The sequence below is a fragment of the Heterodontus francisci genome, chromosome 13 (genome assembly GCF_036365525.1).
Source record: "Heterodontus francisci isolate sHetFra1 chromosome 13, sHetFra1.hap1, whole genome shotgun sequence".
In the NCBI taxonomy this organism is placed as follows: domain Eukaryota; kingdom Metazoa; phylum Chordata; class Chondrichthyes; order Heterodontiformes; family Heterodontidae; genus Heterodontus; species Heterodontus francisci.
In genome coordinates, this window is record NC_090383.1 from 111,134,927 (window position 1) to 111,159,464 (window position 24,538).

Below are 24,538 nucleotides of genomic sequence, written 5' to 3' on the forward strand. Positions count from 1 at the left end.
TTCCAGGATTTTGACCCAGCGACAGTGAAGGAACGGCGATACAGTTCCAAGTCAGGATGGTGTGTGACTTGGAGGGGAACTTGCAGGTGGTGGTGTTCCCATACATTTGCTACCCTTACCCTTCTAGGCAGTAGGGGTCGTGGGTTTGGAAGGTGCTGTCGAAGGAGCCTTGGTGCGTTGCTGCAGTGCATCTTGTAGATGGTACACACTGCTGCCACTGTGCGTCGGTGGTGGAGGGAGTGAATGTTTGTGGATGGGGTGCCAATCAAGCGAGCTGCTTTGTCCTGGATGGTGTCGAGCTTCTTGAGTGTTGTTGGAGCTGCACCCATCCAGGCAAGTGCAGAGTATTCCATCACACTCCTGACTTGTACCTTGTAGATGGTGGACAGGCTTTGGGGAGTCAGGAGGTGAGTTACTCGCCGCAGGATTCCTAGCCTTTGACCTGCTCTTGTAGCCACGGTATTTATATGGCTACTCCAGTTCAGTCTCTGGTCAATGATAGCCCCTAGGTGTCCCACAACCCACACTGTGCTTTATGGGATCTTGCTGTGTGCAAAATTGGCTGTCTTGTTTCCTACATTCCAACACTTCAAAAGCACTTGATTAGTTGCAAAGTGTTTTGGGACATGCTGAAAAGTGTAAATGAAAATTCTTTCAGATTAAAGCACAGAGACAAATTCAGTGACAGGTTGATAGGCCTGGCCTCAAGTCTAACCCACAAGCATGTGGCTGAAAAGCCAGTATTTCTGCCAGTTTAATGGGCCAACTGATACATAACAGTTGCAGAATGCAGCCTATTCCGTGTAACAAAGCAATGTTTAGAACAGATGGAAGATAAATTGTGGTTTGTATAGCATGGCATTAAGCATATTGAGACATGTTCTGATCAATGTCTGCAATTTGAACCAGCCAAGAAGCCTTTGATTTATTACATGACAGGATTACAAAGTATTTAGAGGTTGTCGAAAAGAAAGAATCCCGTTTTATTTATTTTTGAAAGCCGATTTGCTAATTGACTGCAACCACCAGATCCTTAGGCTAGCACACAGCCGTATTTTGTGGAATACAGCATTGGGATTGCAGTATAGAAACAAGCCAGTCGGCCTAACTGGTTTATGCCCCACATGAGCCTCCTCCCAGCCTACTTCACTGTATGCTACCAGCATGCTAACTGTGTTACAGAGTTAGATCAGATGCTGCGCACCCTTGGACCACCCCATTGGATCAGCAGATTAACAATTCGTTTGCTCTGTGGAGTTGACAGGATTGATGCATGGGGGGAGTGGGGGAGGAGGGTTTAATCCTTCCGGGTTCAACTGCAGCCAAGTGAGTCAGCCTTTCCCAACTGAGGCACTTGAAGGGTTTCCTGTCGCTAGGACCTGCTGGCCCCTGGACCACTCATTTGCATTTTGCAATTAAATTTGCAGGGTCAAGCAGGACACCCCCTCCACCCCAGCTCCAGGAAGCCATGGCAACAGACCCCACCCACTCGCTAATCTCAGACAAGAAGACGACAGCACGGCATAGTTCTGACCATGAACCTGTGCCAGTGAAAAGCAGTGATCTCAGACTAAGTGTGCACTGACGCTCAATATTACTCAATATTAACACTGGGATGGCGATACAGGAAGGGGGTGGGGGGTGCACTGCCTGGAGCTGGATTTTCTCAGTCCCTTGCAGTGACTGGGGGTGGGGGGGTGGGGTCAGACTGAGGCTGGGAGGTCCTGGTAAATTTACCATACTGGCAATCATACTACCTCCTGTCATTTCTAAACAATACTGCAAAAGTTAACTGCACACATGCAGACGAGAAGAGAAATGGTAGGTTTAGATGAAGAGGGGCTGGGAGGAGGCACATGTGCAGCATAAACGCTGACATAGACCAGTTGGGCCAAATGGCCTGTTTCTGTGCTGTGTACTCGGTGAAAGCCTCAGGAGGAACATAGGAATATAAGGGGCTGGAATTCACTACCGCAGTCTATCCAGCTACTTTTTAACAATGTCTCAGGGGAATGTCCATCACAGTGTGTGAAGGCCAGGTTTTAACCAGACATCTAATTTTCTAAAGCAAAATCTAAGTTCAGATATTACCGCAATATCCCTTATACCCCTCAATCACCTTTTTGTATTTGGTTAATAAAAGTCAATTCAGCTCCCACTTGAATTTACTAATGTTCATCGACGTTCATCTGTTTGCAGACGCAAGAGGATCGGGAAAGCACACGGGTTTTAGGTAACTGGCAAAAGAACCAGAGGCGACAGAAGGAAAAAGAAATTTACGCAGCGCGTTGTTGTGATCTGGAATGTGCAGCCTGAAAGGGCGGTGGAAGCAGATTCAATAGTAACTTTCGAAAGGGAATTGGATAAATACCTGACGAGGAAAGATTTGCAGGGTTCTAGAGAAAGAGCTGCAGGAGTGGGACTGATTGGATAGCTCTTTCAATGAGCTGGCACAGACACAATGGGCCGAATGGCCTCCTTCTGCATTGTGTGATTCAATGGTCTCCACTGTCTCACTGTTTGAAGTGTGTTTGAAATCTAAGTAGCTCTGTTCACCTTCTATATACTCAGCTCAAGTCTGTGACCTCCAGATTCATGATTCCATCTGGCCATTCTGCTATACATCTATATTCTTTCAAACCTACAACACTTTAATAAGTTTTCCACATTCCAGTGTAAACGATCCCTGTTTCCTTCATCTCTTCTTTCTATGTTATGTGCCGAATCCCCAGTATTTAGTTCCCTACCCCTGGATATTTCCCAAACCTGGCATCTCTTCACTCTAGTATGTTGCCCAGAATTGTACATAGTAGGCCAATGAGGCCTAACCAATATCCCACACTAGCTCCGCTTTATCCTGTGGCACATGTTCTTTCTCTCTGGCTATACCTCGTTTACCTCTGCTGTGGTGTGGGTCCTCTTCTACCATTAAAAGTTGGACGTTCCCTTCCAGTTGTAGAGAGCTCTAGTTAGACTGTGCCTGGAGTAATTGCGTTCAGTCCTGGGCGCCGTAACTCAGGAGAGATATTCTGGCCTTGGAGGGGGTGCAGCACAGATTTACCAGAATGATACTGAGGCTGAAAGGATTAAATTGCGAGGGCAGGTTCCATAAACTAAGCTTGTATTCCCCTGAGTATAGACGATGAAGGGGTGATCTAATTAAGGAGTTGAAGATGATTAAAGGATTTGACAGGATAGATTGAGAGAAACCATTTCCTCTGGTGGGTGGAGTCCAGAACAAGAGGGTATAACCTTAAAATTGTAACAAGGCAGTCTGGGCTGATGTCAAGAAACACTTCTTCACACAAAGGGTGGTGGAAATCTGGAATTGTTGGGGCTGCAGGGCGGGGCAGTGGTCAACTGAAAATGTCAAAGCTGAGGTTCATAACCAAGACGGGATAAGTTGCAGAGCACCCATGATTTAAATGAAAGGCACTGAACAGCTTTGAGGGGCTGAATGGCCTCCTCCTATTATATGATCCTATCTAACATTGTCATTGCTTCTTCACTTTCCCCAGTCTCATCACTTTCCAATTGTCCACATTAAATTACATTCTCGACTTGCCAGCTCAACCCTCCCTGGTTATTTGGTCTGCCTTATTTGCAACTTAACCAGTTTTGTATTGTCAGCAAGTTAAAATTCTTTTGATTCTGTCTCCAGCTCGCGGGGTGGGGAAGGTGTGTGATGTGCCAGTCAGCACGAGGTAATGTCCGGCCACATTTAATGTGGTGGTGCTGTCAGTGGCAGTGAGGTATGGTTGCGTGAATAATTTATGGTGTGGTGCAGATATGTATCCTTTCGATTTTGCATGAGGTGGAATTACAGCCATTTGGGTCAAAATCCTCAAGGCAGAAAGAAATATTCTTCCTAAAGTCTGGCGAAAACAGCAAATTCTTCAGAGTGGACGAAATTAACAGCTGCTGCTTCCGAATGGTTTTGGAAGGAGATGTCTAGCCTAATGTGTAGTTCAAGCCAGCTCTCTGTAGAGCAATCCAATCAGTTCTATTCACCTGCTCTATCTCTGTAGCCCCACAAGTTTATTTCGCTTGTGTTCATCTAATTTCCTTTTGAAATCATTAATCGTCTCCGCTTCCACCAACCTCACAGGCAGCGAGTTCCAAGTCATTGCCACTCGCTAAGTAAAATGTTCTTCCTTACATCCTCCCTGCATCTCTTGCCCAAAATCTTAAATTTGTGTCCCCTTATCCGTGCACCATCAGCTAATGGGAACAGCTTTCTTTGTCGATCCTATCCAAACCTCAGAATCTTCTACACCTCTATCAGATCTTCTGTGGCCTCCCCAAATTTAGTGTCACCTAACCTTCACTCTGCCAGTATCTGTTCCTTTCACTTATCCTTTGCTCCTTTACTAGTGCCCTCACATAGGGTTGCCAATACTCCAGGATTGCCCTGGAGTCTCCAGAAATTAAAGATTTATCATCGGGACACTGCTGTGAGCAACGCGGGGGAAAAGTCAGCGGTGTTAAAAAAAATAGTGTCTTTTAAAAATATTTTTTGAATGCTTTTGTTTACTTGTTATTAAAATATTGGACATGGGAGGAAAGGCTGCTTGACTTACAGTCAAAAATCACCCAACACCCAATAGGGTGCTTTCCAATTGGCCGTGGGAAAGCAGGGCACCAGAGGGCAACCAATGGCAGGATCCTGAGGATGGGGTGGTTGGAGGTCGGAGGTCATGTGACAAAAGCTCCAATATTACATCCAGCCAGAGATGACAACCCGATGCTCACTTCTGAGCCTTGGGCCTTCCCCTCAGCTTCTCAATATAAAGATAACATAAGCTTTTTGATTTAGGTAGCTTTGCCTGTTTGACTGAGTCCGCCTAGTGTTTCACTGTGGGAGAACTTCAGGTTGGCCAACTGGCCAAGTTCAACAGCTGTCACCTTTCGTTTAATATAGTCTGCTCAAACGTCGGTACAAATAGCTCACTTACTAAACAATCTACTTTAATTCAAGGAACTGTTTAAAAGCTTGTCTTGACATGGGTTTTTTTAATGATGAATTTTATATTCATCAAAGGTAAGAGTGGATACTTTTGGGGAATGGAACACTCTCTATTATGAGCAACAAGTGTCAGCATGAAGCACACTCAGCTCAGGAGTGACTAATTGCAGAGTAAAGGTCCTTCTATTCTGCTCCAGTCCCAGTGCGACATTTACCATTGTCTGTTGCTAAGTGTCGCAATCAATTTGCACTCATTGAAAGTCCCATGGGAAATGAGGAGTTAATTTGTTTTTAGCAGAGTTGACTGAAGGATAAATGTTAGCTAGGAGGACTCTGCTGCTCTTCTTTCAATAGTGACTGTGAGATCTTTTACATTCGCTTGAGGGGGGCAAACAGGATAAATGTCTCATCCAAAAGACGCATGTCCACCACTCCCTCAGTACTGGAGCGCCAGCCTAGGATTTTGTGCTGAAATTCCTAGAATGGATCTAAACCACTGACCTTCTGACGCAGAGGCAATACCCACTGAGCCATGGGTGACAGATGAGGAGGATATGAACGTGGGGGGAAGAAATGGGCAAGTTCAACATCTGGGACAGGAGGTGATAAAAAAAAAACAACTGTGCAGAGAATGGAAATATAAAGTGCAAGAAAATTCTCTAATTTGCTTTTTTTTGTCACCTTCCTCTCTTTGCTGACAGGAGAATCATTCTTGGAGTGTATTTTTCTCTTTCCCTCACTATCAAGTGCAGCTGAAGAGATGGGCAGATGACCTTTCTCAGGTCTGTACCAGTACTGGCCTGACACTGACCAAAGAAGTGCTCCAAAGGGGCCTAAGTTGAGACTACTTCCACACTGCCCTCTCTTCAGTGTTAGTTGTGGCTCTGTTGGTAGCACTCTTGTCTCTGAGGCAGTAAGGTTCAAATTCCACAACAGGCCTTAAGCACAAAAATCAAGGCTGATATTCCTGGAGGTGCTGTCTTTCAGGTGAGATGTTAAACCAAGGCCTTATCTGTCCTCTCAAGTGGATATAAAAGATTCCATGGCACTATCTCGTAGAGGAGGGAAGTTACCTCCCCCCCCCGCCACCGTGTCCTGGCCAATATTTATCCCTCAATCAACATCAGAAAAACAGATTATCTGCTTGGTAGCACATTGCTGTTTGTGGGAGCTTGCTGCATGCAAATTGGCTGCCCCGTTTCCTATATTACAACAGTGACTTGAAAAAAGTACTTCACTGGCTTAGTGGCTGTGAAAGGCACTATATAAATGCAAGTCTTTCTTTCCTGATAAATAATTTTTTCTTCCTCCATCTGTCCAAACCTTTGTTGCTCCAAGTCATTCGCACTGACTGTTTTTTACATGTCTGAGCAGGATTCCACGGTGCTTTAAGTGTTTGATAATTACAGGTAAAAGAGGCGCACCTTCAGTCTGAAGTAGGTTATTCATCTCTTCAGGGCACTGATAAGTATAAATATTAATTACTCATATTCAAACATCATGTCCAGTGTGTAGCCAGGTTTGATATCTCCCTGGCCACCTGATGAACCTCGCTCAGATGTGCAGCTGAATCTTTCCATTTCTCAGCTCCTGGGCCATTCAGGAATGAGATTGGGAAGCACAAAGGCTGGTGGACATTTGGAATTCTCTTCCCCAAAAGGCTGCAGATGCTGGGACAACAGGAACTTTCACGGATGAGAGTGATGGATTTTTGTTGGCTGAGGGTATCACGGGATATGGAGCAAAGGTAGGAAAATGGAGTTGAGGTGCAGATCAGGTTTGAGCTAACTGAATGGGCCTGAGGGGTTGAATTGTCTCCCTCCTGTTTCTAATATTCCCTCATTAGAGTTTCTAATGACCTTCCATATGGTAGTGAGTGGAATCATTTGAAAACTGGGATCTCAAAGCCTAATCAGACTGAAAGCTGAGTCAACTGAAGGATGAGCTGGTGAGAGTGGAACTGATGTAGGCCTCGGAAGGTTCCTAGCTAGGCCCTGGTCCGTGAAGATAAAACTGGAAGTACACTATGATTGTCCTCACTCCCCTGGGGTTGGGTGCGGTGAGGGAAAAGCCATCCAGGGTTCCTGGTGGACAGAATAGGGCTCAGGTGCAGTGTCTGTGCTGTTCATTTGAATGACACTATGGGCTGAATGTTTAGGCTCTGATGGGAGCAGGCACAGAGGCATATTTTCCCGGAGGTGGGATTGGCCAGAGTGGGAGGGGGGGGTGGGGGGGGGGGGGGGAGGGGAGGGGTAGAGGCCTACCTGCCAGCAAGTAGAAACTGATCTCATTAAAGGTTTATTAAGACCTGTTGTCAGAGGCAGATGGGATTTTCCCAATCACCCTCCAGGTCCCTGGAGGCATCGGGGAACAGTGAAGCTGCCTGGAGGTAGCCTCCGTGCAGCAGACTGGGTGGAGGTCAGGGTTCCAGGAAGGCTTAGAGGCCCTCCCTGCCTGCCTGGTTTCCACTGCAGCCGCAGGCTGCCCTGTGGAGGGGATTCCTCCCCAACAATGGTGGCCTGGCTGCTGAGGGGACTTTTATTTTAAAGTTAAAAAGGTTGGAGAGGGGGCATCTCCATCTTGGGGGTGCCCTCTTTGTCTCTTACCTGAAAAGGCAGACTGCTGCTTCTTCAGTGCTGGAGGGCCTCCTATTGGCCCTCCAACTTCAAGAGGCTGCCTGCACGTTGAATGGCCACTAATTGGCCAATTTGGGGAAAATCCCAGCAGGGTGACTGTTTCCCACGCAGTGCGGGGTTGTGACCCCCACATGACCATGACAGTGGGGTCCTGAAGCCCACAGGGAAAATCCTACCCAATGTCCCCTCACAGTTAGGTAGCCCATTAACACTGTCTGGGCTCACACTTGGAGAAGACGGCCAAATGGCTGAGGTACTGAGGGAACCCCCACCTAACAATTTTCCTTCTTTAAATTCTTCATGGAATGAGATTAAAGCAGGATCTTCTGAATGAGTTTGTCGGGGGTGGGAAAACCAGCAGGTTTACCCAATGAGTTGCTCAGACAGACTGGTAGGCCCCAGCCTCTTTCCCAGTCAGTGTGGAATCAGTTGAAGGGCATTACAATGGGCCTCCCCTGGGCAATAGACCTAAAGCAAAATTAAGGACCAAAGTATATTAATGACTGAGAACAATCAACAACAACAATTTGCATTTATATATCCCCTTTAACGAGATGAAAAATCCCAAGGCCTGTCACAGCAGCATTATCAAACAAAATTGGACACTGAGCCACATAAGGAGTTGTTAGTCCAAAGGTTTGGTCAAAGAGGTGGTTTTTAAGGAGTGTCTTAAAGGTGGAGACAGGTTGAGAAGTGGAGAGGTTTAGGGAGGAAATTCTAGAGCTTCAGGCCAAGGTAGCTGAAGTCATGGCCACCAATGGTGGACTGAAAGAAATCGAGGATGTGCAAAGATGCCAAAATTGGAGAATACAAGGTCTCAGTAGGGCTGGAGGAGGTGATGGTGAGAGGGATGAGGATAGGCCATGGAGGGATTTGAACAAGAGGATGAGAGTTTTAAATTTGAGACCACAATCAGAGGACCAGAAGTGAAAGTTCCAGTTTGGTTGTGGCCTTTCACCCTGGTTCCTGGGCCTCCCAGCTGACATTTTACCTCAGTCCTTGCTGCATTCACTCATTCCAAAGTAAGAAACAAAAAAAAGTCAGTCAGCGTAACTTCACACCGGTGTCACACTTTTGTATCTAAGTGCAAATCCCACCAACCTTCGTCTTTTTCTTCTTCATTCGGAGCACCCTTGAGGCGATCTGGATGGTGGACAGGGTTTCGGAGTAGTTGCTGGAGGAGGCGGAGATGTGGGCAATCATGGTTGTCCGGCAGTTCAGATTGCCGAGAGACTCCCGCAACAACATGGTGAGTTTGCTCTCCCTGAAACAGTTAAACAACAAGTCATGTTATAACTTTAACTCCTTACTGTACTGCGCATAGGTTTGATCTCCCTATTATAAAGAGGGATGTAGAGGCACTGGAGAGGTGAAAAAAAAAGGAGAGGTTCTAACTATCAGGAAAGATTGAACAGACAGAAAGATTGAGAGGTGACCTAAGAGAGATCATCAATATTATGAAAGGGCTTGATAGGATAAATAGAGAGGGGAGGTGGTGGCCTAGTGGTAATGTCACTGGACTAGTGGCCCAGAGGTCCAGGCTTATCCTCTGCTGGCATGGGGTTGAAACTAGCAGGGATGGTAACATTGGAATTCAATAAATAAATCTGGAATTTTTTTTCAAGAAATCTAGCCTAATGGTGACCATGAAACCATTGACGATTGTTGTAAAAACTCATCTGGTTCACTAATGCCCTTTAGGGAAGGAAATCTGCTGTCCTTATCTGGTCTGGCCTACATGTGACTCCAGATCCACAGCAATGTGGTTGACTCTTAAATGGTCTAGCAATAAATAAATGCTGGCCTAGCCAGCGACACCCACATCCCATGAGCGAATTTTTTAAAAAGTAGAGATTTTTCTTCTTGTACGTGAGACCAGAACCCGGGGCCATAAATATAAGACAGTCACTAATAAATCCAATAGGGAATTCAGGAGAAACTTCTATACTCAGAGAGTGGTGAGAATGTGGAACTTACTACTACAAGTATTAGAGGGGGTGAATAACACAAATGTATTTGAGGGGAAGCCAGATAAACACATAAGGGAGAAAGGAATAGAAGGATATGTTGAAAGGGTTAGAGGAAAAGGGGTGGCAGGAGGCTCATGTTGAGCACAAGCACTGGCATAGACCTGTTGAGCCAAATGGCCTGTATTGTACTGTAAATCCTATATAATGTAGAAATTTGTCATGGGCCTGTGTGACTGTGATTAAGCTTAAACTGATGTCAAGTTGCCCTCAAACCAATAATATTTCATTAAAAAAAATATACAGTTATAATTTTCTGTAGCCTCCCTCTCTTTTGGAGCAGATTTCATATATACATCGAATATTATGGCTCTTAGCCTTTATCTCACACACATAAAGTTTGTGCACACAGATTGCAACAGTTGAACAGTCACATACACACACAGACATGACCTCACTAAAGGTTTATAATGCCTTGAGCAGTGCATGTGTTCTAACAAAATTTATGGTGCAGAAAACTTTGGACATAAAACCTCTCTCATTGACATAAGTGCCTTGCAATTCCTTGAAGATGGAAGAGGCTTCTCACCGTGTTTGAAGTTTGTTTATTGCCTGGCTGAATATTTCACATAGCTCCTCAGTCACTCACCATGGGCCCACAGCTGTTGTATGCGAAAAGCTTTTCATTGTGTTGAATGTATTTCTGCCTGCTAATGTAGAATAATAAACAGCATCTATTTCCAGTTTGCTGACCAGTCTGGCTCAATTGGAACAGTCCACATCTTTTTTTTTGTTCAGGCTTGACTCTCTCTCTAGTCCACCATCAGCACCAACATAGTTCAGCAGGGAAATTACTGTTACCGTGGGCTTCCCGCCCCTTGACTCGGCCCACAGAGGCTTTCCTTAACCACTGGCTTCCCTGCTCTCTGACCTTTAACCCTAACTGATGATTAACGCGCCAATCTCAGAGAGCAATGGAAAATCTAGACTTGTGCCTTCTACAGTTGCTCTCTGTGACCTCATGCTGTGGGGTGAAATTCAAGTTAGTTATGGCTTTTCTTCCAATGGTAGGTAGTGCAGGGAATTATTAGGGCCAGAGTGATCTCCTGATCTCTGGTGGGGTGGTGAATTTCCCAGATTTTTTTTCCTCCCTAAATTGGCCTTGGTTTTTTCCTGCTATTTCCATCTCTCCCAGGAATTCACATGAGTTCTGGATGCAATGGGGAATGTCTATACTGTGATGCAAAAGATATTACAATGGTGTGGGACAGGCTGGATGGATCAGATGTAATCTTTTCCTGTCACTCACTGTTTGTATTTTTGTCGTCTTCTTCTTCGGCCTCCTTGTCTCGGGAGACAATGGGTAAGCGCCTAGAGGTGGTCAATGGTTTGTGAAGCAGCGCCTGGAGTGGCTATAAAGGCCAATTCTAGAGTGACAGGCTCTTCCACAGGTGCTGCAGATAAAATTGGTTGTTGGGGCTGTTACACAGTTGGCTCTCCCCTTGCGCTTCTGTCTTTTTTCCTGCCAACTGCTAAGTCTCTTCGACTCGCCACACTTTAGCCCCGCCTTTATGGCTGTCCGCCAGCTCTGGCGATCACTGGCAACTGACTCCCACAACTTGTGATCAATGTCACAGGACTTCATGTCGCATTTGCTGACATCTTTAAAGCGGAGAAATGGACGGCCAGTGGGTCTGATACCAGTGACGAGCTTGCTGTACAATGTGTGCTTGGGGATCCTGCCATCTTCCATGCGGCTCACATGGCCAAGCCATCTCAAGCACCGCTGGTTCAGTAGGGTCTATATGCTGGGGATGTTGGCCGCCTCGAGGACTTCTGCATTGTAGATACTGTCCTGCCACCTGATGCCAAGGATTCTCGGGAGGCAGCAAAAATGGAATGAGTTGAGACGTCGCTCTTGGCTGACATACGTTGTCCAGGCCTCGCTGCCATAGAGCAAGGTACTGAGGCTTGATACACTTGGACATTTGTGCACCGTGTCAGAGCACCATTTTCCCACACCCTCTTGGCCAGTCTGGACATAGCAGCGGATGCCTTTCCCATGTGCTTGTTCATTTCTGCACCGAGAGACAGGTTACTGGAGATAGTTGAGCCTAGGTAGGTGAACTCTTGAACCACTTCCAGAGCGTGGTAGCCGATATTGATGGCTGGAGCATTTCTGACGTCCTGTCCCATGATGTTCGTTTTCTTGACGCTGATGGTTAGATCAAATTCATTGCAGGCAGCCGCAATCTTGTCGATGAGTCTCTGCAGACACTCTTCTGTGTGGGATGTTAAAGCAGCATCGTCAGCAAAGAGGAGTTCCCTGATGAGGACCTTCCGTACTTTGGTCTTCGCTCTAAGACGAGCAAGGTTGAACAACCTGTCATCTGATCTTGTGTGGAGGAAAATTCCTTCTTCTGAAGACTTGAGAGCAGCAGTGAGAAGAAGATCCCAAACAGTATAGGTGCGAGAACACAGCCCTGTTTCACGCCACTCAGGATCGGAAAGGGGTCTGATGAGGCACCGCTATGCTGAATTGTGCCTTTCATATTGTCATGGAATGAGGTGATGATACTTAGTAGCTTTGGTGAACATCCAATCTTTGCTAGTAGTCTGAAGAGACCACATCTGCTGACGAGGTCAAAGGCTTTGGTGAGATCAATGAAAGCAACATAGAGGGGCATCTGTTGTTCGTGGCATTTCTCCTGTAGCTGGCGAAGGGAGAACAGCATGTCAATGGTGGATCTCTGCTCGAAAGTCACACTGTGCCTCAGGATAGACACGCTCAGCCAGCTTCTGGAGTCTGTTTAAAACGACTTGAGTGAAGACTTTCCCCACTATGCTGAGCAGGGAGATTCCACGGTAGTTGTTACAGTCACTGCGGTCACCCTTGTTCTTATAGAGGGTGATGATATTGGCATCGCGCATGTCCTGTGGTACTGCTCCCTCATCCCAGCACAGGCAAAGCAGTTCATGGAGTGCTGAAAGTATAGCAGGCTTGGCACTCGATTATTTCAGGGGTAATGCCGTCCTTTCCAGGGGCTTTTCCGCTGGCTAGAGAATCAATGGCATCACTGAGTTCCGATTTTGTTGGCTGTTCGTCCAGCTCATCCATGACCGGCAGAGACTGGGCTGCATTGATGGCAGTATCAGTGACAACATTTTCCCTGGAGTACAGTTCTAGGTAGTGCTCCACCCAGCGGTCCATTTGCTTACGTTGGTCAATGATTATGTCCCCTGATTTAGATTTGAGGGGGGGCGATCTTCTTGATGGTTGGCCCAAATGCTCTCTTAATGTCATCATACATTCCTCTGATGTTTCTGGTGTTGGAGGCCAGCTGAATACGACTGCATAGGTGTTTCCAGTAGTCATTTGCATAGCACCTGGCTGTTCTTTGTGCAGCGCGTCTGGCTACTTTAAGTGCTACGGATGTTAACTCGCTGGGGATCTTTTCCTGTCACTCAATGTTTGTATTTTTGTAAATGGTGCATTTTCTAAACATGGTAAAAATAGGCTTTGCTGACAGCTGCCATTTCTAAATTTCTCTGCCTCCCAAATGACAGATGTGCTTACAGCTTCCTCTCTCAGTTTAAATATTTAGCAGGAAAGAAGAGCCCTGTACCCTGTCAATACTGTCCAGGAAACTGTTAAACATCTTCAAGACAAATTAGTCAAAGAGTAGAGAGCAGTTAGCAAGTCAGAACAACTTGGGTACGGAGCAAGCAGTAAAACAGGCATAAATCAAAATAGCCTCATTCTGTGCTTATTATGAAAAGGGAAGCATTTAATCAGGGATATTTTAACTGTAAAATATGACCCCTTCTAATGCTTTAAGCAATGATGAAAGACAGGATACAAAATGTAAATAAATGCTGCTTGTGATGATATAGTATGTGATTTTATAAACATTCCTCTACTTTAGTTAAGTGCCAGGACCAGTAAAACAACCAGCAGCCACAAGAATCTACAAGAATCTAGAAGTGTTCATTCCCTATTACATGAAGACACCAACTTATAACAGATGGTCTTTCCAAACTAACTTCCAAAGTAAACAAATAATAACTTAAATTACAATAATCGAACACTTAAATAAGTGTCAAAGTTTCTTTTAAGATTGATTACGTAATTGAGAATAAAAGACTTGCATTTATATAGCACCGTTCATAACATCAGGGCGTTCCAAAGCACTTTACAACCAATGAAGTACTTCCAAAGTGAAGTCACTTTGTAATGTAATGACACATAATCAGTTTGACAGATGTTGATTGAGGAATAAATATTGTCCAGGACACAAGGCAAAACTAGTACCATAGGATTGTTTACGTCAACTTGAGAGGGCAGAAAGAGCTCAGTTTAACGCTTTTTGTGAAAGACGGCACCTCTGACAGTACAGCACTCCCTCAGTAGTGCACTGAGTATCAGCCTTGTTTTCTGTGGTCAAGTCTCTTGAACCCACCACCTTCTGGCTCAGAGACAAGAGCACTATCCACTGAGACACAGCTCTCAACATCAACAAGTGCCGCCCTAGGATTACAGTTTGGAAGCCCCTTGGATCAGAACTGGATAAGTCAGCATGTCAGCAAGGTTGAGGTTGTAAGTTAGCAGCAGGTGTTGCTGCCTGTAAGGTAGCTTAAAGAAATGCAGGGGAGTTTCCCCAGTGTCTTGTACAATATTTATTCCTCAATCAACATCACACAAACAGATGATCTGGTCGTTATCAAATTGCTGCTTGTGGGAGCTTGCTGTGCACAAGTTGGCTGCCCTGCGTTTTCTACATTACTACAGTGACTACACTTGAAAAGAAGTACTTCATTGGCTGCAAAGCGCTTTAGGACGTCCTGAGGTTGAGAAAGGCGGTATATAAATGCAAAGTCTTTCTTTCTTTAGACTATAACTTTCGGGGGTCGGGATCGGGGGAGGTGCGGAAATCTGCCAAATTCACCTTGAACATTGGAATCGTGCTTTGACATCTCACTCGGGAGATTATGTGAGACGGGCAGAGCCTGTGTAAGATTTGCACTACTTTAAGGAATAGCCTAAATGGGCAAGGTGCCCTTTATTTTGTTCCATAGTTTTTTGTGTCATGGTCATTTGACACAACTGCTTCCCTGAAGACACCAAGCTCAGATCAGCCATGATCTCATTAAATGGTAAAACAGGCTCAAGGGGCTGAATGGCCTCATCCTCCTGTCCCTATGTTTCTGTGTTCAGGAGTGAGGCGTTTATGACTTTCTGCAGACACAGATTTAGGCAGTGTCATCCATCTCCCAGTCTCTTCACAAGGGAGCTCAATTGGTAAATTCCAAAAGTGGCTTCACAAGTACAGTCAAGTTGAGTAGAAATCCAGTGTTCGACATCGCACGTATTCACCAGAACGGCGGAAACATTTAGTCTTGAAGGTTTACATCCTGTTGAACCTAGAGTCTACAGCACAGAAAGAGGCCATTCGGCCCAACTAGTCTATGCTGGTGTTTATACTCCACACAAGCCTCCTCCCACTCTGCTTCATCTCACCCTATTAGCATATCCTTGTATTCACTCATGTATTTATCCAGCTTACCCTAAACGCATCTGTGCTTTAACACTGCTACCTCTGGGCCTAGAGCAGCCTGACTTTGGCTTATTATTCACCCTCTCTCTTTTCTTTCAGAGTTACTATTGAGGGGGGAGGGGGGGAGGTTAGGGAGTCATTCCACCCTTTATTATAGACAGGTATGATAAGTACAGAGTTGCAAAAACATCACTGCAATCAAACACTTTCTCTAATACGCCCTCCCTGGGATACGGACAAGAGAGGGGGGAAAAAGCCCGCTCACAATGAACTCAGGCTGCAAGCAGGAATGAAAGCCAGCTGGTGAAAAGATGTAATGTAGGCCTGTGAAGCCCTAATGAAATAAAGATTACTGTTACATGATAACATAGCTTGTGAAACCAGACTGGTTACACAAAGTTAATCTTTGAGCATCTTACGTTTAAATCAGTGTTTTGTGGAACAATCATGGCAGCAAATCTGCAACAACGATTCCCCACAAACGACATTCAGATGAATGACCTCACCTGATTGAACAATAATCTCAACCCAGAGCACTCCCAGCTCTTCAAACAGGTACCAAGTGATCATTAGCATCCACCTCGATGGGCATAGAGGACTTCAGTGCAACGTCTCATCATAAAACATGGCACCTCTGACTGTGCAGCACTCCCTCAGCACTGCACCAAAGTGTCAACCCAGATTAGGGCCAGAGTTTTATGACCCCGCCGCACCCCCCCCCCCCCACCCCCAGGAGTGGGCTGGTGAAGGAGGGGGGCATAAAACTGTTCCCGACGTCTTCCCACCCCTGCTGCAATTTTATGTGGCGAGAAACGCCCCACCCGCCTCAGGCCAATCAAGGCCCTTAAGTGGCCAATTAACTGCTGGTATATTACCAGCAGCCGGCATGCAATTGAGGTGGGGGGGGGGGGGCCTCCTGATTGGGCACCCTGTGCCCTACAGAGGGCCCCACCCATGGCCCAACCCATGGCCCAACCGCCTCCACTACACAACACTACCCCCCACCCCCGACGCCCCAGATACTTACTGCTCTTCCGGGGCCAGCGTCCCTCTTGCTGCTATGTCTGGGTGCCATCCCAGCAGTGGCCACTGCTCCCGGTGGCACTGCTGGGACTGAGAGCAGCCAGCCCACAGATTGGCCGGCAGCTCTTGGAGGCGGGACTTCCTGACTCAGAGGGGAGGAAGTCCCACCCAAGGCCAATTAAGGGCCTGTGCCATGAAAAATCGTAGTGTGGCTCCAAGGCCCAGCAGAGGCGGACTCGCCCCTGAATTTTTGGCCGGTGGGCAGGGCCTCCCATCCAATGTAAAATTCCGGCCTAGGTGTTTAATCCCTGCTATGGGTCTCAAACCCATGATCTACTTACTCAGAGGCAAAATATCAACTCAACCCAACTGATGCCAGATTCCTGCTGTATTCCTACCATATAGAAATAGTGAGGCCTACTTAATGTGTAAACCAGATCCCAGTAATTAGAGTTTCACAGAGTGGCCAATCTGTGTTTAATGATGTTAACTGCATTTTAAAACACCCCAAGCAGATTACTCCAAGCACACTTAGATGCATGTTAAAGAACCATTCTCTTCTGAGATAAAAGTATTATGGAAATGATAAAGCTTCCTGTAGTGTACTCCTGTTCTGACCCACATTCCCTAGAGTGAGGTCATTTTGAATGACAGGCCCAGGTGGGCCAAATAAAAAAATAGGAAACTGTATTTTTCTTATTTGCGATATAAAACCTTGGTCCGTGGCATCAGGCCTGGTGATCCACTAGCAAATACAGCAGTAACCGACGGCAATCTTGCCCATCTGCTGGCCTATAAAAGCCTTCCCTTTCATTTCTGAGCAACTTCTACTGATTTATTTTACAGGGCAATGAAACATAAGAGCGCAGTCGCTATGATCCTTAGTTCTGGAATTCCCAGCTCTTGGAACTCCCTTAGCCGTGCAATAGCCAGTTCCCTCAGGAGTGCTCCTTAGTAATTAAGGTCCCTTAGAACTGACCACTGCGTCCCCAGGTGATACTTTATTGAAGGAATCCAACACAATCACCAGCTCAACACCTTAATATCTCATCCTGCCTAACCAACGAGAACATCACCGCACCTTGATAAGGTTATCCACCCCTCCAGGATTGCTCTGGATTCTCCACGAATTAAAGATTATTCTCCAAAATACGGCTGTACACAGCTCCAGGAGAAAAATCATAGGGGTGTTTTAAAGTTAGCTGTTTTGTCCTTCATATTCCTCCAACGCTTTTGTTAATTAGTTATAAAAATATTGGGAGTGGGGAAAGGAAGCTGTTTGACTGACAGTCAAGTATCATCTAATCGGGTAATGAAGAGACTGTTTGCTTTCCAATCGGCCTTGGGAAGGAGGGGTGCTGTGAGGATGGACTTGTCAGGCAACCAATGACGGAGGAGTCGGGGTGGCTGTTTGAAGACGGGAGGTCACATGACAAAATCTCTAGGGTATCGTCTGACCAGAGTTGGCAATCCTAATGACTTTGAGTCAGAAAGTTGTGAGTTCAAGCCTCATTCCAGGGACTTGAGGCCCATAATCTAAGCTGACACTCCAGTGCAGTACAGTGGGAATGCTGCACCGTCAGAGGGGCCACCTTTCGGATGAGGCATTAAACCGAGGCCCTGTCTGTCCTCTCAGGTGGATGTAAAAGATCCCATGGCACTATTCAAAGAAGAGCAGGGGAGTTAACCCCGTTGTCCTGGCCAATATTTATCCATCAATCAACATCACTAAAACAGATGATCTGGCCATTATCACATTGCTGTTTGTGGGAGCTTGCTGTGCACAGATTTCCTACATTACAACAGTGACTACACTTCGAAGATACTTCATTGGCTGTAATGCACTTGGGATTGTGAAAGGTGCTGTCTATAAATGTAAGTCTTTCTTTTCTCCTAGTAAATGGTTTCATTAAAAAGTTTTCAACAAACCTTTCCTCTGCCGTTTGCTAAATGCTGTGATGCCACTATGCAAACTGTATCAAATCGCGTCACTGTCTCAGAAGGATGTCACTAACTTGCTGGCAGGTGTGAAGGGACCCTTAGCTTTGCTGACTCCAGCCTTCTGTGTAGCCTCCCCTCCCTCTCATCCGCCATCAGTGGCAGGTCCTTCAGTCGCATTCCCGTACTGGTCCATAATTCTCCCCGAGGCTCCTTGGCCCTGTTCCATTAGCAAAATGCTACCTCGAAGCCAGCCTCCGCTGGCCCTCCTCCCAAACTCCTGCTCGGTGTCCAATGCTCCCTTTGCACAGTGGCTCACATAGTTAAATATAAGCAGCTGTGCCAAAAGCAATGTATTTCCGCTAGGGTACACTGTTACCTTCAGCTCAATTCGCCTGAAATCGGTCAAACCAGTGCAAAAGATCATGGAATTTCAAGCGCAAATTATGTCCAGCGCAAATCAAGTTTCTGCAATCCTTGATGCTAGTTTAAAAAACATTGTGCTAGAAGCTGGCCCTGCCCATCAAACTCACCAGATCGAATTAATCGCTACAGCAAGTTTCTGCTAATTGCTCCAATTTGCAGGCCTTCAAGGAGGCTCTTACCATTAATCTTTTTTTTAGCCCCAAGGGCACTATTAGGTACATTGTAAAGACATTCATTTTTTTGTCTAAGGAACTGACTAGTGGACACTAATTCTTTTTTCCAAAAATATACTTTATTCATAAAAAGCTGTAAAAAATTCATTACAAAACAGCACCAAGTTCACATTCCAGAAAGTACAAAGGAAATCAGTTTCTTCAATTCAGAACGAGAGTTGCCTCACAACTCTTCTATTCCATTTTACATGCAATGTACATTTGCATTACACAGCAAAACCATATTTAGGTGCATACAGCTCGAGAGGTTTTACACAGGTTCCAGCCCCTTGGTTCAGTCTGGCGGGAGGACCTTACACAGTGGCCCTTCCCCATTGAGTCTTTGCGGCAGCTGCCCCAAGCTTTAGTGCATCCCTCAGCACGTAGTCCTGGACCTTGGAATGTGCCAGTCTGCAACATTCGGTCATGGACAACTCTTTGCTCTGGAAGACCAGCAAGTTTTGGGCAGACCAAAGAGCGTTTTTCACCGAATTGATGGTCCTCTAGCAGCAGTTGACATTTGACCCTGGGAACAGACCGTAGAGCACAGACTAATATAAAAACAAAATACTGCCGATGCTGGAAATCTGAAATAAAAACAAGAAATGCTGGAACCACTCAGCAGGTCTGGCAGCATCTGTGGAAAGAGAAGCAGAGTTAACGTTTCGGGTCAGTGACCCTTCATCGGACTCCTGTGTTACAGAGCTGCTTGGGATGATCCTCGACAAAAACCACTGCATCTCTTTCAACACTTGCTTGCAAAAGCACATTCCAGAAGGAGATGGGTAACAGTCTCTTCCCCACCACAGCCACCTCAAGGGCAGCCTTACCACAGGTGGTAAGATTTAGGGTGTGCAGGAAGGATCTGACTGGGAGGGCCCTTCTCACCACCAGCCAAGCTACGTCTTGATGCTTGTTTGAAAGTTCTGGCGATGAGGCATTCTACCAAATGACTTTGGCAGTCTGCTCAGGGAACCATCTCCTTTTCCTGTAGGGCCTTGAGGACATTCTGTGCAGACCACTGCCTGATGGATTGGTGGTCAAAGGTGTTTTTCTGCACAAACTGTTCCACGAAGGATAGGTGGTACGGCACGGTCCAACTGGATGGAGTATACCGTGGCAATGTGACCAGACCCATCCTTCGCAACACAGGGGACAGATAGAACCTCAACATGTAGTGACACTTGGTGTTTGCGTACAGGGGCTCGATGCACAGCTTGATGCAGCCGCACATGAAGGTGGTCATCAGGATGACGGCAACGTTGGGTACGTCTTTTCCCCTTTATCCAGAGGTTTGAACATCATGTCCCTCCGGAGCCGGTCCATTTTGGATCTCCAGATAAAGCGTAAAATGGCTCAGGTGACCGCCACGCGCAGGAGTGGGGTATGGGCCAGACCTGCACCACATACAGCAACAACATGAGTGCCTCGCACCTGATGACCAGGTTCTTACCTGCAATGGAGAGAGATCGCTGCTCCCACATGCTCAGTTTATGGTGTACCCTGGCTACTTGATCCTTCCAGGCTTTGGCACACGCCAGGTCCCTCTGAACCATATCCCCAGCCCCTTCAGGTAGTCTGACCTGACGGTGAAGGGGATAAAGGGTTGGTCAGCCCAGTTCCAAATGAACATGGCCTCGCACTTGCCACAATTTACTTTGGCTCCCAAAGCCAGTTCGAACTGGTCGCAGATGCTCATCAGCCTGTGAACGGACACAGATCCGAGCAGAAGACGGTGACGTTGTCCATGTACAGGGAGACTTTTACCCGAGTGCCTCCACTGCCTGGGATTGTCACCCCTCTTATGCCCGCATCCTTCCTAATGGACTCAGCAAAAGGTGCAATGCAGCAAACAAACAAGACAGGGGAGAGAGGACAGCCCTGTCTGACTTTCTGATTCCCATCCATTGAATGAAGACTGTGCTACTGATGTTTGTGTAGAGCAGTTGGATCCAATTGCAGATTCCCTCCTCATTTTGGAGAGCACATCCATCATGTCAAAAGCCTTCTCCTGCTCCAAGCTGATGAGGCAGGTGTCCACCCCCCTGTCCCGTACATAGGCGATCGTATCCCTGAGTAGCGGGAGACTATGAGAGATCTTCCTGCCGGGTGCAGTGCAGGTCTGGTCAGGGTGAATCACCAACTCCAGAGCAGACTTGACCCAACTGGCGATAACTTTGGACAGAATATTGTAGTCAACATTAAGCAGTGAGATGGGCCACCAATTTCTGATTTCCGCCCTCTCCCCCTTCCGCTTGTAGACGAGGGTGATGATGCTTTTCCTCACGGATTCTGACATGCTGCCGGCCAGAAGCATATTCTCGTACACTTCCAGCGGGTCCGGGCCGACCCAGTCCCACAGGGCCGAATACAACTCGACCGGTAAGCCGTCTCTTCCGGGAGTTTTACTCGTCTCGAAGGACCTGTCAGCTCATCTAGAGTTAGCGGCTTGTCCAGTCTCTCCCTCATGCTAATCATCTAAGACCTCCGTGATAGATGACAGGAAGGACTGGGAGGCCGTGCTGTCCGAGGGCTTCACGTCGTACAGCCCAGCATAAAAGGATTTGCTGATCCTTAGTATGTCGCGCTGTGAAGACGTCACCGAGTCATCCTCTTCCTCCAGGCTGCTGATAACAGAGCTCTCTCTGTGTACCTATTGGAAGAATAAACGCAAACACATCTCATCCTGCTCAACGGAGCGGACTCTGGACCGGAAGATGATCTTGGAGGCCTCCTTGGCAAAGAGTGAGGTCTGCTGGCTCTTCACCTCTTGGACTAGTGTACATTAATGAAACTAGCAAATAGTTCAGAGTAGTTTATTAAAGTCATTTTCAGTTATGCAAATCTGGTGGGCTAGTTGGTGATAAACCCATTTTCAGCTGTATTAATCAAACTGAACCAGGTTACCCCTTAAATATATCAAGGAATATTCTTCAAAAGCAAAAACGTTTTGAAAAAATAATTATGTTCTCAAACGCTGCCTAATTGTACTGCATCATGGCAGATTTGATGTCCGCCAATATGCAAATGATTTTGAGAGGAAACTTGAGAATAAAGACACTTTTGAATACTAGTGCAATTGCGGGGCATAATTTGCACCAGATTGCCAATTATGCCCAAAGCGGAAACTGCCATTCTCCCTCAACAGACATTAAGCTATCACGCCTTTAACTTGTTCTAAAAGCAGACTTCATTTTCTATTTAAGGCAAAGGAGACCTCACCATTTCATTGATTGTCACTAAAATAGCCTTTGTAAGTCAATTAGAAGGAATGTGGCTGAAGCCCCTCAGATTAGCAAGTAGTCTATGAATGCTTGAGAATGTTGGTGTTGATCCTATATTTAGTCTACAGCCAATTTGTACAAAGATGCATTTAGTTTCATACCTTACATACAAAACGGGGAGTATTTAAAAGACACAGGCTTTCCAGATTGGAATATTAATGAATAATATAGTTTTCAAAATTCTAGCAGAAGCTATGAATATTCCCTGCCTTTTGTGTTTGCAAATGTGAGCCACTTGTAGAAGGCTCTAGAATGGTGGAAACTGTCTAGATTTATTAAATATCTGCAGATGGAGGTGCAGTGAGGATGGGAGGCTTGGGGTTTTTATAAGCTTATAGCTGTCTTCTTCTTCAGCTATAGATCCAGGTGAAGGAACAAAACAAATTCAATCCTTAAAAAAAAAGCTAAATTAAGGTCATTTGAGGGTTCCAGCCTTAACCAACCAGAAACAGGGGTATGTAGGGGAGCCAGGTAAGGGAGAAATGGCCAGTCCGAGGTACCGATTGGAATATGGGTAAATGATAAAGAAAGTGTCAAGTGCTCTTGAACTTAAATGCACACTGGGGCATATAAATCAAATTATGGGCCCCTGGGAATGTAGACTATGGAAACTGGAGTATATTAACCAACCTTACACACTGGAGTGGGTAGAGAATGGAGACTGGAACACACGAGGGTGTAAACCATGGACCTGAGGGATTACTGTTCAGAGCAGGGGGTTACTATTTTGATGTGTGCACTGTGAGAAAAGGTGGTTTTGAGGACCCTGTTGTGAGAAGCCCTAACGTGATTGGGTTTGCTGAACCTACATTAGTTTTGACCACAGTGAATGGAATCTTCGAGTTTGAGCCAGGTCGTTTATCGGAGGAATAATCACTAAGCAATTAATTAATTAATTACAGTTGAGTGTTGGGCCAAATGAATTCCTTCGAAGCCAAAGCTCAATTTTGACAAACCTTAACTGGAAACTCTTAGCTAAATCAAAAAGGATCTGGATTTTCCATCTAGTCATTGTTCAAATCTATAGACTTGACTGTTGCACAAATGGGAATTGCTTCAGATGCCACCCAGGCAACACTCCCATACTGACTATTCCAGATAAACAGGCATTTTGGGTGGCCACCTAAAACAGGCGCTAGGACTCATTAACATGTTAATTTAAAAAAAATCTTACATGGGATGAGGGCGTCGCTGGCAAGGGCAGCATTTGTTGCCCATCCCTAATCGCCCTTGACAACTGAGTGGCTTGCTAGGCCATTTCAGAGGGCAGTTAAGAGTCAACCACATTGCTGTGGGTCTGGAGTCACATGTAGGCCAGAGCAGGTAAGGACAGCAGATTTCCTTCCCTAAAGGACATTAGTGAACTAAATGGGTTTTTACAACAATCAATGATAGTTTCATGGCACCATTACTGAAACCAGCTTTCAATTCCAGATTTTTTTTTATTAATTAGTTGAATTTAAATTCCACCAGCTGCCATGGTGGGATTTGAACCTGTGTACCTAGGCCGTTAGCCTGGGCCTCTAGATTACTAGTTTAGTGACATCACCATTGCATCTCACATAGGAACATAAGATATAGGCGCAGGAGTAGACCGTACGGTGCCTCGAGCCTGCTCCACCATTCAATACGGTTGATCGTCTACCTTAACTCCACTTTCCCACCTGCTCCCCATATCTCGTGATTGCCCGAGAGAAGAAAAATCTCCCTATCTCAGTCTTAAATATACTCAAAGATGGAGCATCCCAACCCTCTGGGGCAGAGAATTCCACGGATTCACAGCCCTTTGAGTGAAGAAATTTCTCCTCATAAATGATCGTCCTGTTATCCTGAGACTTTGAACCCTGCCACTGAGTGGACCAACTGTCGGGCCTGCTCTGCTCCTCAGCATTTGCCAACGAGAGGTAACTTTTGAGGTAAATTTAAACCTTTCAGCAGAGCCAGGAGGAGCAGGAGGACACTTCCCTAATCCCAAGGTCTTCGCAATCAGCCTCCCCTGTGTCGGCTCCAAACCCGAGACGTACCCTTGACACATGGCACTTGCAAATGCAACTCACGCATAAAACGTTAAGAGGCCTAAGGCCTAATTCTGGGCTGCCTGGGGCTTTGCGGGGCTAGACCTGGAAACGTGTCCAGATGAATTTCTACCTCATGGTCCGTGCTGAGTTCCGTGATCTCGCCTCGGGGCAGAGATGGTGCTGGTGGGAGGGACAGGAGGAGGCCACAATTGACCTCAGTGTTCTTGGACGAGGGAGGGATAGAATTGGTCCACGCTCCCAGATCTTACTACCATCCAGTGGCCAGTGGTGAGAAACACGTGCAGGTGGACGTGCAACAAGCACGAGAGGTAGACAGCGATTCGATGGGCTCTGTAGTTGAATAGCTTGCCAACAACTGATTTCCAGATGTGCACCGGTCTTTGTGCAAGGCCCCAGCCTGATGCAGGAACTTTTGAATTTCCACCTCAATGAGACCTAAGGAATCATTATTGGTGCGAAAGTGGAGAGCAGTCTTTGACATACTGCTCTCAT

The 24,538-nt window shown here is 46.2% G+C and overlaps 1 protein-coding gene across 2 annotated transcripts in view; it reads right to left on the reverse strand.

Moving 5' to 3' along the window:
* Nucleotides 1–24,538, reverse strand: part of kif26ba (kinesin family member 26Ba) — a 527,333-nt gene that overhangs the window by 212,198 nt on the left and 290,597 nt on the right. For both annotated transcript variants that reach the window (XM_068045423.1, XM_068045424.1), the window contains exon 11: nt 8,704–8,866. In XM_068045423.1, coding sequence (XP_067901524.1) covers nt 8,704–8,866 — 163 coding nt within the window. The remainder of the gene's footprint in view (nt 1–8,703; nt 8,867–24,538) is intronic.